A 15,875-nucleotide genomic window follows, 5' to 3' on the forward strand; every position below is an offset into this window, starting at 1 on the left:
AGCCAATTCCTCAACCCTTCCAGAGGTTTCTACAACTAGAACTTATTAGACTCACATACATACCACAGACTTTCCATCATTCTATCCTACGTGTATTTTCCAAGATTTCCCGCATTCAGTTTCTGATGCAAGGAAGCAAAGCCTTATGCTCTCCTTATCTCTAATGCCCTAACGTCAGTCACCAAAAATCAAAAATGCTTCAATCTCAGGTTATCTAAAGTCCTTTCATGTCTTCTAACTTCTCTATCAAGGAATTAAGAGAAATTCTGTTATAAATCCAATCTGTTATAAATTCATGTGAGTGCTAGACATAAGATATAGTTATAGAATAAGGAAAGAGGATGTGTTCCCTTAGGAATCCTTGATTGACATAGAAAAAACGTTGGATGTAGATTTTAGAAAATTAATCTCATCAAATTCCCTTCTGATCCTTAAAGACTCTCTCTCTCTCTCTCAGAACTTAATAATATAAAGAAAAACTAGACAGACATGCATATATATACACATATATACTGAGTATACATACATGAATCTCTACCTATTAATCAATAGATATAAATTTAGATAAACGTTTCTGTGTGTATATATGTACATGTGTGTGCATATGTGAATGTATGTACATGTACATATGTAGATATATGTATTTATTATGTTTGTATGAGCATAGATGCCAAATGTTTATAATGTTCAACGAAAAAGGCAGAAGTAGCAAAGTCTTTATTATATAAACATTACTTGTATAAGTACTTGGGCTAGAGCTGAAAGGCAACAAACACAGGCACTATATACAAGTACAGAGCTGGGATAATATTAGACAATCACTATGTCCCACCCCACCCCTGCATCTGTGTGTCATTTTCTAATGCTTTTTAAATGCAACAACAATGGACTGCTTTGTTCCTTCTAGTTTGGTATATACCTCTATTGGTCCTTAATGTAGCAGTACTAATAGTTGTGCCACTTCCCTTCAACTAAATGAGAGCTAAAGATCAAGGAAAGTGTTATATCATCATCTCCCCCTCACCTCACACCCACCACCATGCAGTACCTGGCAAAGAGCAAGTGCTAAATAAATGCTCTTTGAATTAATGAAATGTCATATGGATGGATGGATGGATGGATGGATGGATGGATGGAGAATGGCCTATCTCTCTAAGAAACCTCATAGCAGAGGTTGTTCTGTTCCCTTCCATGGTAGAACAAAGTGTTTGGAATCCAGAAGCTCTGGACTCAAATAAGGGAAGAAGTTCTGAAGGATGAGAAGATAAATGTTGGCCATTGTCCCTATGCTGAGATAGCAGGGGAAGCTCCCCTGTCCCTTTCATATAAATGCTATCTTTTGACTAACGCTTTCAATCCTTGATTATAAAGGCCTATGGAGAGGATGAGAGCCCACCACAATAAAAATGGAATCATGTTAGAGAAAATGGAGACCGTGAAGGTCCTAGAGCTCAGTTGCCTATCTCTGGGTGAAAGACAAGTCCTGTCAATGGAAACACAGAGTAGTTCCATGGAGATGGGACTGTTAGTAAGGCACTTCCTTTGGCCCCTATTTAGTGTCCCTCTTCCTTAAAAAAGGCAAGAATTCCGCCAAACTTTTTGTAAAATTTGTTATTAAAGGCTCTCAACTCACTGAGTCTTACAGTGAGACTGAAATTCCCAGTCAAGGGAGATTCACTAGGAAAAGGTCTCAAACACAATATATCATCTGCCACATTCAAGAGCAACCACAAGGGAGATAATCTGGATGTGAGGAGTTGCAAGGGATTAAAACAAAAAAAAGGAGTGTAAATTCATTAGTGGTACAGTAAGTCTACTACAAGAAACCACTTGACAGGCATGATGGAATCCTATTCTTTATGTAAAGGGGAAAATATTTATAGCAGAATGGATGGGTTCATCCTGGTCTATCAGAGATTGAAAAAAAAAAAGCGATTCATTAGTGAATGAAAAATTCCATTTAAAATTCAAGCCTTGATGGAAAGCAAAGCCTGTCTTTGCTCCTTTGCTTTGGATAGCAAAGAAATTAAGCAATAAATTGAGATGGGACATTTCCATTTGGAAGCTGCAGCGCTCACAGAAAATCTGAGCTCAGGACCAGGCCTTCCAGGGACTGACTGCCAGGATCTGGTGTGCCCGGAAATGGCCTGATCCTGTTCAGTGATCGTTCACACCTTAGACAGAGCTTTATCCCTCTAAAACATCCCTGAGATGCCTTCTGATAACTAAGGGTTAGAGAGCAGCCCCTTGCAAAGAAAGGCAGTGCAGGGTGGGGCCAGCAGCCTCAGGTTTTGTTCTGCAGCTTTCCTCTCTCAGAATGAAATTGGGTTCACTGCAAATTCACAAGCTAATAGGCCGGAAATATCTGGCAGCCGGAACAAGTTCACTGGCAGGTCTGGGAGCAACAGCCCAGCCCTGGTCCACCAGGAAATGAGTTCAGTATATTCAGCTCTTCCAACTAACTCCACATTTGGTCTAGGCCACAGAACTCTGGGGCAGGCTGGGGAGGCCAGCTAGATGGCTCCACCTACTGGTAGATTAGCTCAATACCCCAGATGTACACCTCCTGAATGGGATCTTTAATGCATCCGACAGAGTGGTCTTCAGACTTTCATGGGCCCCCATGAACATCTTTAAAGAAAATACCTCAGAAGATCTCTGGGACTTTAGCTTCTTCTTCAGTAAATTGGGGGAGTGGAATAGTAAAGCCTTCTTTGCCTTTCAGCCAGAAAGTTGTTTGTTCTCCTTTGCCCTGTGGGAGGCAGAAGAGAGTGCTGGTGAGTCACAGAGGAGGAAAGGCTGCCTGTGAAGTGTTGGCCTCTGGGCAGACAACTCAGTGCCCCTTGCTGGTTTACTGAAAACGTTGTTTCTTAGCCAAAACTGCAAACAGGCAGGAGCTGCCTCAGTGAAGGAAAGGCTTCGTTACAGATGAAACCTTGATTTCCTTGGGCTTTGCTGATAAACCTAAATGGATAGTCAGCAATGCCCTAAGAGGTGAGGGCTAGTTGAGGCTGAATGTACTGCAGAGGAAATATTTAAAAATAATGATAAAATATAAAAAATTAAAAATTAAAAAACAATAATAAAAATAACAAAATCTATTGAGCTCTTATGATCAGTAGAGCACCAGGTGAAGCACCTCATATACATGTCCACATTTAACCCCTGCATCTACCCTTTGAGGGCCATTTTGTCACCATTCCCATTTTACTGGCGATAAAATCAAGCCCACAAATCAGAGTAGTAAGACACAATTCAAAGTAAGGTCTATACTGCTGCCTTCTAGAAAAATCTTCCTCTTACCTGAAGTCTATTGACCAAATACAGCACGCAAGGTCTAGGCTCAGCAAACTGGAGAGTTGATGGCATCTCCTTCCCTTTCACTTCTTTCCATGAACCCCCACACCCACCCAAGCACCTAACATCATAGTAACCACCCACCACTTCCTCCATGAACATCTCCAAGATGTTCTTGAGGACATCTCAAGAGGAGCATACATTTCCCACCCCACCAAAGGTTGATGTTACAGGGGAAGGTGAGAATGTTACCATGGTGTGTTTCAGACAGGCTGGACAGAGGAGAAGGCAGAGGGGAAGGGAAAAGATATTTAAATAAATTGAGAGGAGATTCTAGTGCCCCCCCAAACCAACGGGCCTCTGTCTCCTCAACCTGGGCACTTTAGAATCAGAAGGGACATAGGAGGAAATGTGGGCATGATAATTCCTAAGCTCACACTTGCTGTTGCTTTGTGAAAGAATATATTGGTGTATTCCAGCAGAAGCCAGGAGATAATTTTTGGCCAAGAGAAAGGAGACCTCCCCCGAGGGGTTGGTCTAGGTGGGAGCTAAGGTGTTTTCCATCATAGATTCCATGTTTGACCATTTGAGGGAACCATGTAGTCTTCTCTGAGGGAAGAAGACCTGGCAGTCACAAAAGCCTCCACATGGACCTTGGTGCTCTCCACACATCACAGCGCAGAGATACACTCATCCCATCAATTTTCTCAACATCTACATCAGAGACACAAATGGGGCAGGTAGAGTGAGTGCACCAAGCTGGTCTTACCTTGACTGGAATGGTGCCTCTCTTTTGCAAATCATATCCTCCCAACGCCAGCAGGCTGGCTGCAGTGCTCTGAGAGACATGAATCCGGAGAGCTGCCATAAACCAGTTATTTCCTAGTTATTATTTCCTAGTTATTACCTTGGTTGTGACTTCCATCTGGGGGTCAGTGGACAGGGGCTGCCGTGGAGAGGGAATGCTACATTGCTCACATTCTTAGGCTGCTAGCACCTCTTATGAAAGCAAATCACAACCTCTCTGAAGCCTGGGACTCAGGGTGGGATACCCTCAAACATCCAGACATTGTTCAGACATTGTCAGTGTTGCTCAGACTTTAACATGTCCAGTTTAGAAACAGTAGGCAGAACTGACTCTATGCAAGCTGGTAGTCCCCATGGAGGGAGGTCCACTGGGTCTCTGCTGGATGGTACCAGAGCTGGGATACATCACTGAAAACATTGTTCACAACCAGCACTGCGACTAGAATCAGGCTTGGAGCCTACATTTGGAGGTCCCACTTTCAAATTTTACTTTCAAAATCTTGACTTACCAGTTCAAGGAGAGGTTTAAATCAGTGTTTGAGACTTGGCTGATTAGCCAACTAAACAATGAAGTAATCAGAAGATAAAATATTTCTGTATATTTTTATATACAAACATTCAAAAGAATGTTAACCTTACAATTTTCAAACGTTTTGAAACAAATCCGTAAGTAATTTTTTTCGAGCTGATAAACGTCTCAGTTCATAAATAGCTGAGAATAGCAAAAGAATATGATATCCCCTGGAATTCCTAGCCATAGATTAATTCTGCATCACCCAAACTATACTCTGCATCAGGGATGGGCAAATTACCACCCTCCAGCCAAATCCAGCCCTCCACTTGTGTTTGTAAATAAAGTTTTATTGGAATATGGCCCTACCCATCATTCATATGTCATAAATGGCTGCTTTCATACTATTAACAGTAGCTAAGTAACAGAGACTATGGCCCATAAAGCCTAAAATATTTACTGTCTGGCCCTGTACAGGAAAAGCTTGCCGACGTCTGCTCTTCCTTTAAGTGATCTCATTATATGTGTACCTGACTATTTAGAACTAAAAATCTAGGAAGGAAGTAGTCATGTGTGTTCTCATAGAGAGCATGGTGCAAAGCCATGTCTACGAAGTTTGTGATCGATGTTGTCGGAAGTGGATAATGATCTTATCCTCCAAATGGAAAATAGTAGACAAAATGAAAATGGGCCTTCCAAAAATACCCTCTGCTTAAAGATAGGGGACTAGAGGGAGAGTGGTAGTGTGTTTGTAAAGTGCTGCAAATGGTACCCACGCAAACTGTTGCTTTCCATTCTGGATGCCATGTTCACAGTGTCTCCAAACAGACAGTACCTGGGCATGGTGATTCCCACCACACCAGCCACCACAGGACCTACAAAGAGAAGAACAGCAGGGTGTAGCCAATCTGCATTTCCCAAGGGCTGGACTCCATGATGCACATTAAGTCAACAAAGGCAATTCAACAAATACTTAAGTGCCTAGGCAAAGCTTGGCAATAGATCTTAGGGTCTGCAAAGAGGTAACCTGCAGAACCCACAGACTTCTGATGGAAAAGAACACAATCAATTATGATGAGCTGAATGTTCATGATCTCCTCCCTCACTCACGTATTGAAGCCCTGCTCCTCAAAATGATGGCATTAGGAGGTAGGGCCTTTGGGAGATAATTAGGTTTAGAGGAGGTTATAGGGTAGGGCCCTCACGATGGGATCAGTGCCCTTATGAGAAGAGAAGGAGACCGCAGGGCTCTCTCTCTCTTTCTCCGCTATGTGAATCTGGAGGCAGCTTTGGCAAGATAGGAAGGGGATTCTCACCAGACCCTGACCATGCTGGAACCCTGATCTTGGACTTCCCAGCCTCCAGAACTGGGAGAAAAGAAATGTCTGTTGTTTAAGCCACCCGGACTGTGGCGCTTTGTTATAACAACCAAGCCAAGACGGAACTAATGACAGTGTTATTCATGCACTGGAGATGGAAACAAAGCAACTGGTGCATGAATGCTGATTAGGGATCAGGTTTGATTTTAGTTAAGCCTTGAAGGACAGGTAGGAGCAGATCTAGCTACATAGTTTGCGGGGCTCCGTCTAAAATAAAAATAAGGGACCCCCTCATTCAAAAATGATTAAGAACTGGGGCGCCTGGGTGGCTTAGTCGGTTGAGCGTCCGACTTTCGCTTAGGTCATGATCTCGCGGTTCGTGGGTTCGAGCCCCGCGTCGGGCTCTGTGCTGACAGCCAGCTCAGAGCCTGGAGCCTGTTTCAGTCTGTGACTCCCTCTCTCTCTGACCCTCCCCTGCTCACGCTGTCTCTCTCTCTCTCTCTCCTAGAAAAAAAAAACACATCAAAAATGATTAAGAACTTAATAAAGAAAATTAATATAATACTATTATATTAGTAATTAATAAATTAAGAACAGAAGACCATTAAACCAAGCGCTGGTCACTTTTGCACAGGTCACCTGCCCACAAATTTGACAAAAACCAGACCAGATCAAAGGGCATTTGATGCAGAGGGATGGGGGAAAAGTAGCCTGGTTAACTGTCCTGCTTTTTGGTCTCTTCCTAACTTTTGGTTCAACACCTTGAGTCTCTGGGTGTCTTTGCTGTTACCCAGTAATCTGGCTAACTGGAAAGATGTGTGCAGAGACAATGCACCCTTTTGTTTCCCTCGAAGATATTACCATTCAATTTCAGGGTCCTAAAAGCCCCAGACCTAGGACTTCAACCCAGAACCACCTGCTGCCGTACCTGGACCATAAGACCACCTGCCATCAGTGCTGTCTACCTGTGTGGATGCCAATCCTGATCCTGAGCTTCTCCTCGGGCATGTGCCCAATCTGGAAGTGGACAGTGGCACTGAGGAAATGTAAAGACATCGTGGCAATCTCATCCACGTGCTGGATCCCATTGCGGATGGGAAGTCCACTAGCCACCATGTATGCATCCCCAATGGTTTCAACCTGAAAATAAAGTAACAGAATGGCATTGTGTTCTCCATGAAAAAGGCTGGAGTAGGGGTGGGGTCAGAGACCAAGGCCCCTCATTACTGAGCCCTGCTCCAATGCCCCACACTTTGGAGAGTCATACTCCCTGACCCTCGCTCCACCCACAGTCCAGCATTTCCTAATGTTTCTGCTCTTTGGACTTGTTCTCCCATGAAGCCTTCCTTCCCTGAGCCCTCCTACACACAGTCACTGCTTTCTCCTCTGAAATCTGACAGTGGTGGTGACCATATTTCCTCAACTCATGTTCAAAACCAGTTTAAACAGGCAGCAGTGTAGGAATGGGGTAAATCTTGAAGGATCACATGCATCCATCAAGTGGAATTCATCTTACCCACCCTGAAATGTCTTCCCATACAATGGCTCTTCGATACATTTATACATATGTATACATTATACACAATATATACCCTTGTGCATAAGTACAAGTGCATGTATCTGCCTGACCTGTCCTCTTCTCTCCCCTAATAAATCCTAATGAAATTAGCTTTCAGATCCCTTTTCTCATTAGAGAGCCAATGACCAGTGTCAACTTTAAAGATCCAGCCCTTTCCATTGGGGCGCCTGGGTGACTCAGTCAGTTAAGTGGCCGACTTCAGCTCAGGTCATGATCTTGTAGTTCACAAGTTCAAGCCCTGTGCTGGGCTCTGTGCTGACAGCTCAGAGCCTGGAGCCAGCTTCAGATTCTGTGTTTCTGTCTCTCTCTGCCCCTCCCCCGGTCACACTCTGTCTCTCTCTCTCTATCAAAAATACATTTTTTTAAAAAGCCACATTTTTAAAAATTAAAAAAAAAAAGATACAGCCCTTTCCAGATACATTTGCATCTTAACAGAATCCAAAGATGATGTGATAAAGGTGGAATTTCAGGCATTAGCTAGGGAGTAAAAACACCTCTGTCTACTTGTCATCCCAGACTTACACAAAATCAACCCGTACACAAGTCTGATTGCTTCTAGGCTACCTCTCCCCACCATGGGTACATTCTTTAGACATTGAAACTGATTTAGTATTAGCTCATGCAAAACATAACTGAGAAAATAATGTTACAAGGAAGTCCCAGAGAAAGCCCTTCTAAGCAGAGCAGCTTTTGTTTTGAGGTATGCGTGATCTCTTTGAGATTATCCACATCATCTTTTCTTTCCCCCTTAAACAGAGGCAATCTCAGTGGGGAACATTAGGAGATAACCATTAAGGAAATGTCACTGGGGGACATGACCATGCTGTCCCCCAAATCTCCCCAGCCCCTGGGCCATAGACAGAGCCCTGCAATCACAGTCAGAGCTGGTGTACCTGTGGCTGTCCCAGGCATATGTGAGCTTGGGCAAACCTCAATCAGGATGTGGCCCCGTCAGAAAACTAAGAAAGCACCTAAAGCAATCATCATCATCACCACTTAAATAAAGCTAAATTATTTGTTGTTGTTATCCTTCCCTGAAAAATCATTTTTTACTCTGGGTGACTGTATTCATACATACCCCCAAGCAGCACTAGACAGATGTTCTCATTTCAGCCACAATTCTGATCACCTAAACTTAGGTAAACTGTCTTCACCTGGATTGCTAAGGGTCACGGTAACAGCAGTGAGACTCACACAAGGTCCAAAATCTACCTTCAGAGGGGAGTATATATGAGCTTCTCTGAATCTGAAGGAAATATATTCTGGAGGGAACTGGAAAAATTAGCCAGTAGAAGGTCAGAGCCTCTTTACAAATGTGTTAACAGCCAGAGAAAATAATGGAAAGAAACAAGGAGTAACTGGTGATTATTGACAAGCACATTCATCTGTGATTAATCAAGCCCTTTTCCAAGAAAACAAACAGGAATAAAATATTGAGTTTCTGCCGTGAATTGAGATGGATCTTCAGCCTGAAGTAGCGCCTTCCTCCTGGCTCACATCTAGGGCTGGGTCCATCCTCACTCACGCCCTAGAGTCGGTGGACCAGGAGCATGTTCCCTCACAGCCCCGGGGCCAGGTGTCTCACCTTATACACATCATATGTTTTAATGATGTGGTCAAATATGCTGTACAGGTCATTCAGCAGCTTTACAACTTGCAAGGGGGAGCTGAGAGAACACAGTTTAGTGAATCCAACAATGTCGGAGAAAAAGATTGTCACAGACTCAAAATGTTCTGGTTCCACGGACTTTCCAGCTATGAGCTGTTCTCCAATGAAGCTGAAACCGAGAATAGAGATTGGGTTTGAACGGATTCTTACTCATCTTGCCTCCTACAAACCCCTGCAAAGCCTTTCTGATAGGGGGGTCCTTTTGCTTCAGTGGATTAGCTTTTCGGTCAACAAAACCCATCATCTAAAGGGATTCTTTTGACGCCCATTTCTTTACTTGCATTTTCTCTAAAGCGATTTTAATTGGTGGGCATAAACGAGGTGGGGGGCAGTTCACAGAAATGCCTTGGCAATAAGGATTTTTCTCCCTGAGGGCATCTCATTTTTCTCTATTGGTTATAGAGTTTGACTGTAAAGATTCAGTCTGCAGATGTGGAAGCAAAAGTAAGCATCCACCAATCCACAAGTCAGTAGTTTTGCTTCAATCATCCAATCTCACATTAACACCTTCCAATCCCCAACTCCACCTCTTTGTCAAGACACGCAAGAAGGGTGCAGGAATTTTAATAGCAGATGCTTCTGCCAGGAGCTTAGACAGTGTACAAGTGCGGTTAGAGCCAAAGAAAAAATGAAGCAGGTTTTGAATCTGAAGTCATGGATGCATAATGTATTGTGCAAAGTCTTTGGAGCGCAATCTGAAGTACTGAGAAACTAGCAATTAACCAGACTCATGAAACTAGATCGCCATCTAGTGGTCCGTCTCCCATTGCTGCATCCACCATTTTCCCTGTAAGAGACATTCTCTACTCCTATGAATTTAAGAGCCCTTGCCTCTATCTCCTTTTACAGGGTGTACCAAATTGCCCACAAGATGCTTGACCCATTAAGAAGAACCTGATTTCCTCTTAGGAGAAGAACAAAAAAATATTCTGTACATGGGGCCTCTTAGACAGTGATATTATTGTTTCCTGGGTCCTCTGTCAAGGCCTCCAGTGCTTTGGAATACCTTGGCAGCATTGTGGACAGAAGCCTATCCACCTTCCTCTTCTCTGCCATCAGCTGCTTGGTCCTCTCTTCCACCACATCCTCCAGGTGATTGGCATACAGCTCCAGCTTGTTCACCATACTGTCTAGGATGTTCACATGGCTTTAAAAGAACCCCAAAATGAATATCTTTTTCCGAGTACATCAGAGTCACAGAAGCACAACTTCCAGCTATACATTCCACGAAAGTATGTATCATCCTTAAGGTTTCCTACTTGAGGGCAGCCAATGGACAGCAGTGAAATAACAATGACAGTGAAACCATGGGGCAGGACAGAGATTGCCCTTTACCAGCTCTGTGATCTTTATCTGCACCCTTCATTTCTCTGGGCTTCAGTTTCTTCATCTGGAAAATGAGGGTAATAATACATACCTCATAGGGCTGTTCTGAGGATTCAGGGAGATAGTGGCTACACAGTACCTAAAGCTGTGTCTGGCACTCAGCAGGCACTCAGCAAACGGTGGTCTTCACTGGCCTTCCCGCATTTCCCAATATACACCATACTATCACCATGGTCAGTCAAAAATGTAGATTTCAGAATGGGTCGCTTTCCCCCCTCCCCTGAATAACACCAGCTGTTTTCTTTTCAGATGACAGATGTAAGGGGGCACTTCCAGATCCTGTAACTGTTTTAGAAGGATCTTCAGAAAAAGTCACTTAAATTCCCCATCTTTCAGATGAGGAAACTGAGGCTCACATAGGACATAGACTTGCTTTAACATCGGGGACCAGATTTTTAAAGTAAAAGTCACAATTGACCCAAGACATCCCATTTAAAACCATTTTGATGTGGAAAATGCAGAATACAGGGCTGTTGTGTTCAGAATGCATAGCAGAACGGCTAAGTTAGGAGTTGATGCCAGAATCCCAGCCCAGGGTCCTTCTATCAACTCAAGCTACTTCTAACATGGCTGTGTCTGCATATGTTCAATGTGCCAAAAGATGACACAATGATCCTAATGTGAAACAAGCTACTGTTGAGGAGATTGTTTGAGAGGCATGAATAATTCAAGCTAATGACTTATCCTAAGGTTGGCGAATAGGTTTTTATCCCGTAGTCCAACCCCAACTGATGAGTCATGACCTTTGGAATGCTGGTTTGGGAAACATTCTGAGGTCATGTCAAAATTCCCTGGGAGAGAGAGAGCTTTGATGGATTAGTGACATCTGGAATGGACAGAGGACAGCAGATGTGCTGATGTCTGATACATTTCTGTATCATTTATGAATGAAGGGAGAAATTATCACTCTACTACTTTGCATGTGACAGGCATCGAGTGGGTATATGGTGAACAAATTAATGAATGGGTAAATAAATGAATGAGTGGAGGAATGAATGAATGGGGTGAGCCACACAAAACCAGTCACAGCCATGTAGTTTTAAAATTCTAATGGTTAGGGGTGCCTGGGTGGCTCAGTCTGTTAAGCATCCAACTCTTGATTTCTGTTAAGGTCACCACCTCACTGTTCATGAGATTGAACCCCCCTCCGGCTCGGCGCTGACAATGCAGAGCCTGCGTGGGATTATCTCTCTCTCCCTCTCTCTCTACTCCTCCTTTGCTTGTGCTCTCTCTCACACAATAAATAAATTAAACATTAAAACTATTTTATTTTAAAAAAAATCTAATTGTTCAATGAGTAGAAAAAAATGTTGCACATCTAACTCACCCTTTGGAACTGGATTCTCGTAAAATTTTCTTGATGGAAGAGAAAGTGGGCCTTTTCTCTGGAGATTCATCCCAACATGCCCTCACCATGGCCACGATCTTTTCATTGCCCTTCTCCTCTGACAAGGAAGGTCGGAGTGGAACTGAGGCCATGGGGTCTTTGATTCGGCTGATGATTTCTGAAATTCATTTGGGGTTTAAATAGCCAAATGTCTCAGCGTTGGGCCATCAAGTACACTTCATTTTAAACATAGGCGCTCTTAAATCTGTAAATTGAACTTTTAAGTAAATTGAACACATTGGAATTTCAAAGCAACCTGAACATTTTATGAGAAATATTCAGGATCCTCGTGGAAAAATGAGGAGTCCTACTATATAACATATCAGAACCTTCTAATGAATCTGTTTTTAGATTAAGTTGTTTTTCTTCCAATAGAACTTTTCTTGAAGTAAAGCATATCTTTATGTGACTTCAGGAGTGTATAAGCATCAGGGGTGGGAAATTCCCAAAGTACACATTTTACGATTTGCATTCCATATAAAATGTCACATAAAAGCTATTTTTACAAATAATAAATGTCACCACCATGTGCTACCTCTGTGTCCGACTTTGCAAACCCATTTTCTTTCACGCCTGCTTGGCTTCTACTGACACTTATTAAACATTCTGCTAAACCAGGTTTTGCAGAGGAAATAATAATTTGAGAACAATGTATACATGTTTTGGTGTAAAAATACTGTGGGTGCAACAACATGGATGAATCCTAAGGGCATATTACTAAGTATAAAAAGGTAGTCTGAGAAGGCTACACACTGTATGATTCTGTTTATATGACATTCTAGAAAAAGCAAAATTATAGAGACAGAAAACAGGTGAGATACTATCAGGAGCTGGGGGAGGAGAAGGTGCTGAACAGGTAAGTCACCTTTTTTTTAAGGTGATGAGACTATTCTATAGGGTACATGACACTGTATTTGCCAAAACCCACAGACCTTTACTGCACAGAGAATAAACCCCAAAGAACACAAATTTTTAACAGTATCAGTTGGGGGGTTGGACACCCCCAAGATAGAGGCAAACTGTGACAAAAGAACCTAACTGTATTATAACTGTATGAAATCATCTTGCTGAAGGGGCGTATTATAAGTATATGACATCACCTGCTGACTTAGGCACTTCGGAAATGACTCGAGACCATTAAGACTAAACAAAAGGACCCATTCACATTCACTATATTCTAGTCAGCAAGATTGGGGACAGAATAAAAATGTACCATACAGATACACTGGGATTGGAGAAACAAATAAATGAACAGCAGATGGTGGGAGCCAGGATCTCACGGTTGGAAAGGGAGGTTATGGATAGAGATGGAAGTGTGTGGTGGTGAGAGTGTCAGAGATGTCATGAACTCATGCTTAGCTTAGTATAGAGACAGATAGGTAGATGCAGATATGGGAATGTGTATACACTGAGGTTAGTGTGCACATGCTTTTCCTTGCTCTGTCCACTGAGAGGCGCTAGAGATAACAACACCCCAGTAGCGATGAGCACAGCCAGCATCCAGGTCGGGGTTTTTAATATTGTCCTCCAATAAAAAAGAGCCAGTGTCCCTGAAGACATGGCTGAGGCAGGGAAATACAAAAGGAGACTGAAACCTCTCATGCCACCAGGAAGCAAGGAGCTACTAAAAACAAATCAAAACACAGCAATGGGTTTATATCAAAGGTACACAGAAGCCAACTGAAATGGAATGGTCAGAGATAAAATAACTGGAACAATAAAATAAATAAAGTAGTATTACATTAGGATTCAGAGGATAAAATAAAGATATAGTGTAATATATAATATATAAATGTACACATATAATATACAGATGCATAGTAATTTCCGAAGTGCCTAAGTCAGCAGGTGACGTCATATAGTTAAAATACAATATAATAGCAAGAATTGAATAAATGCACAAATGGGAAAGAAGAGACAAACCTCCTGTGGAGAAAATCCCAAATAGTTTACGTAGATATTCTCCATTCAGGGTAGTAGAGTGCAACACCCCACTCCTTAAGTGTGGGCTTCACATTGTGATTTCTTTCCTACAAGAACAGTATACGAAGAGGGGAACGAATGGTGACTTTATGGTGGAGAAACCTGGCAAACCTCAGCCAGGTCAATGTCAACAGGCATCTTGGTCAACATGATAGTCAACAGATAGTCGTGTTGGTCATATGTACCCTTGACATGACATGGCGAACATGACAATTTACCTCTGTAGCCTTCCTTCCAAGATGTCTAAGTCCAGTCTCATCATAAGGAAGAAAAATAATCAGACAAATCCCAAGTGAGAAACAGTCTACAAAATACCTGGCCAGTACTCCTTGAAAGTACAATATCATAAGAATTAAGGATACTTTGAAGAACATTCTTGAAGAGCTTAGACAGGCATGATGGCTAAAAGCAGCATGAAGTCCTGGATGGGATGCTGGGGCAGAAAAGGACATTGGGTTGAAAACTAAGGGGATCTGAAGAAGTATGGCCCTTGCTTAATAATATTAATAACAATAATAATAAATGTAAGTTATAGCACTATGTAAAATATCTTGTTTTTTTTGTGCTTGTGTTCAAACACACATTTTTAATGCCTAAAAATAATCTGAAGGAATATATGTAAGAAAGTACTACGGGTAATTGTGTTTTACGTCCCAAATGAAATGTAATTTGAGACATAGGACAACAATGGTTTTAAAAGAAGTCACCGAATGGGGCGCCTGGGTGGCTTAGTCGGTTAAGCGTCCGACTTTCGCTTAGGTCATGATCTCGCGGTTCGTGGGTTCGGGCCCCGCGTCGGGCTCTGTGCTGACTGCCAGCTCAGAGCCTGGAGCCTGTTTCAGTCTGTGACTCCCTCTCTCTCTGACCCTCCCCTGCTCATGCTGTCTCTCTCTCTCTCTCTCTCCTAGAAATAAATAAAAACATTAAAAAAATTAAAAAAAAAAAATAAAAGAAGTCACCGAAGAATTGTTATTGCTGCATCTTCTACTTTCTTACCTTCAGCTCTAAGAAATACCATGAGTCAATAAAATGATATAAAACTTTGAACCATGGGTTCAAATTTAAATAATGGGCCTGCACCTCGGAACACGTGTTTATGACACGTGCCATCCCATAATCTTTGATCGTCACTAGTCACTCTATTGTCATTGTTCTTCTTCTTCGGTGGGCATCAGAATCGGGGTGGGGGACTTCTTAAAACACAGATCCTGGGCCTATCCCCACAGTTTCCAATTCAGAAGGCCTAGAGCCAGGCCCGAAAATTTGCTTTTCTAATAAGTCCCCAGGGGATGCTAATGCTGCTGGTCTAGGGTAGCACTAGGCTTCTCAAAACTGTGGATCTTCAACATCATCTGGGAACTTGATAAAAATGCAAATTCTCAGGCCTTGCCCCAGACCCACTGAGTCAGAGGCCCTGAGGGAGGGACCCAGCAATTTTGGTTTTTTTAATAAGCACTACAGGTAATTCTGACATCAACTAATATTTGAAAACCACTGGTCTAGTGTGCACAGGGCATCGATATCTATTCAGTCCCCACCAGCAGGACTGTTTGTAGGGAAGTATGAGATGTTAATGGAAGAAGTGTGTTTGACCATAAATTAGGTGCACCTTGTACTTTTCCTGATTGCAGTCCTGTGTATACACAGTCCCATATGGCCAGCTTTCCCTGAAGTTTGTGAGCATAAAGCTTCAATGAGGGGCAAATACACCAACTCTGTACAGTCTTCCCACCCCCGCCCCCACTCCACCTGGTGCAACCGGATGGCAGCTAAGCTTAGCGAGTGACGCCGGGCTCCTGCCTGGGCTCAGTCTGGGGACATCTGAGTAGCTTCTTGGTTCCAAAGTCAGTCGCACTTGGATTTGAATGACCCTTTATGGATTAGTCTCCCCTCTTTCTCACTTGGCCATAAATTAGAAACTGGAATCCGTTTTGAGA

General features: G+C 42.7%; 1 protein-coding gene across 1 annotated transcript in view; it reads right to left on the reverse strand.

The window, feature by feature from the left end:
* Positions 1-2,647: 2,647 nt before the first annotated feature.
* The window catches only part of LOC120235352 (guanylate cyclase 2G-like), a 43,433-nt gene continuing 30,205 nt past the window's right edge, over positions 2,648-15,875 (reverse strand). The window contains exons 15-21 of the mRNA XM_039237640.1: positions 11,896-12,073; positions 10,189-10,329; positions 9,099-9,291; positions 6,900-7,074; positions 5,392-5,490; positions 4,067-4,158; positions 2,648-2,752 (exon numbers count right to left, since the gene is read on the reverse strand). Coding sequence (XP_039093571.1) covers positions 2,648-2,752; positions 4,067-4,158; positions 5,392-5,490; positions 6,900-7,074; positions 9,099-9,291; positions 10,189-10,329; positions 11,896-12,073 — 983 coding nt within the window. The remainder of the gene's footprint in view (positions 2,753-4,066; positions 4,159-5,391; positions 5,491-6,899; positions 7,075-9,098; positions 9,292-10,188; positions 10,330-11,895; positions 12,074-15,875) is intronic.

The sequence above is a fragment of the Hyaena hyaena genome, unplaced genomic scaffold (genome assembly GCF_003009895.1).
Source record: "Hyaena hyaena isolate Hyena2069 unplaced genomic scaffold, ASM300989v1 scaffold_128, whole genome shotgun sequence".
Lineage (NCBI taxonomy): Eukaryota > Metazoa > Chordata > Mammalia > Carnivora > Hyaenidae > Hyaena > Hyaena hyaena.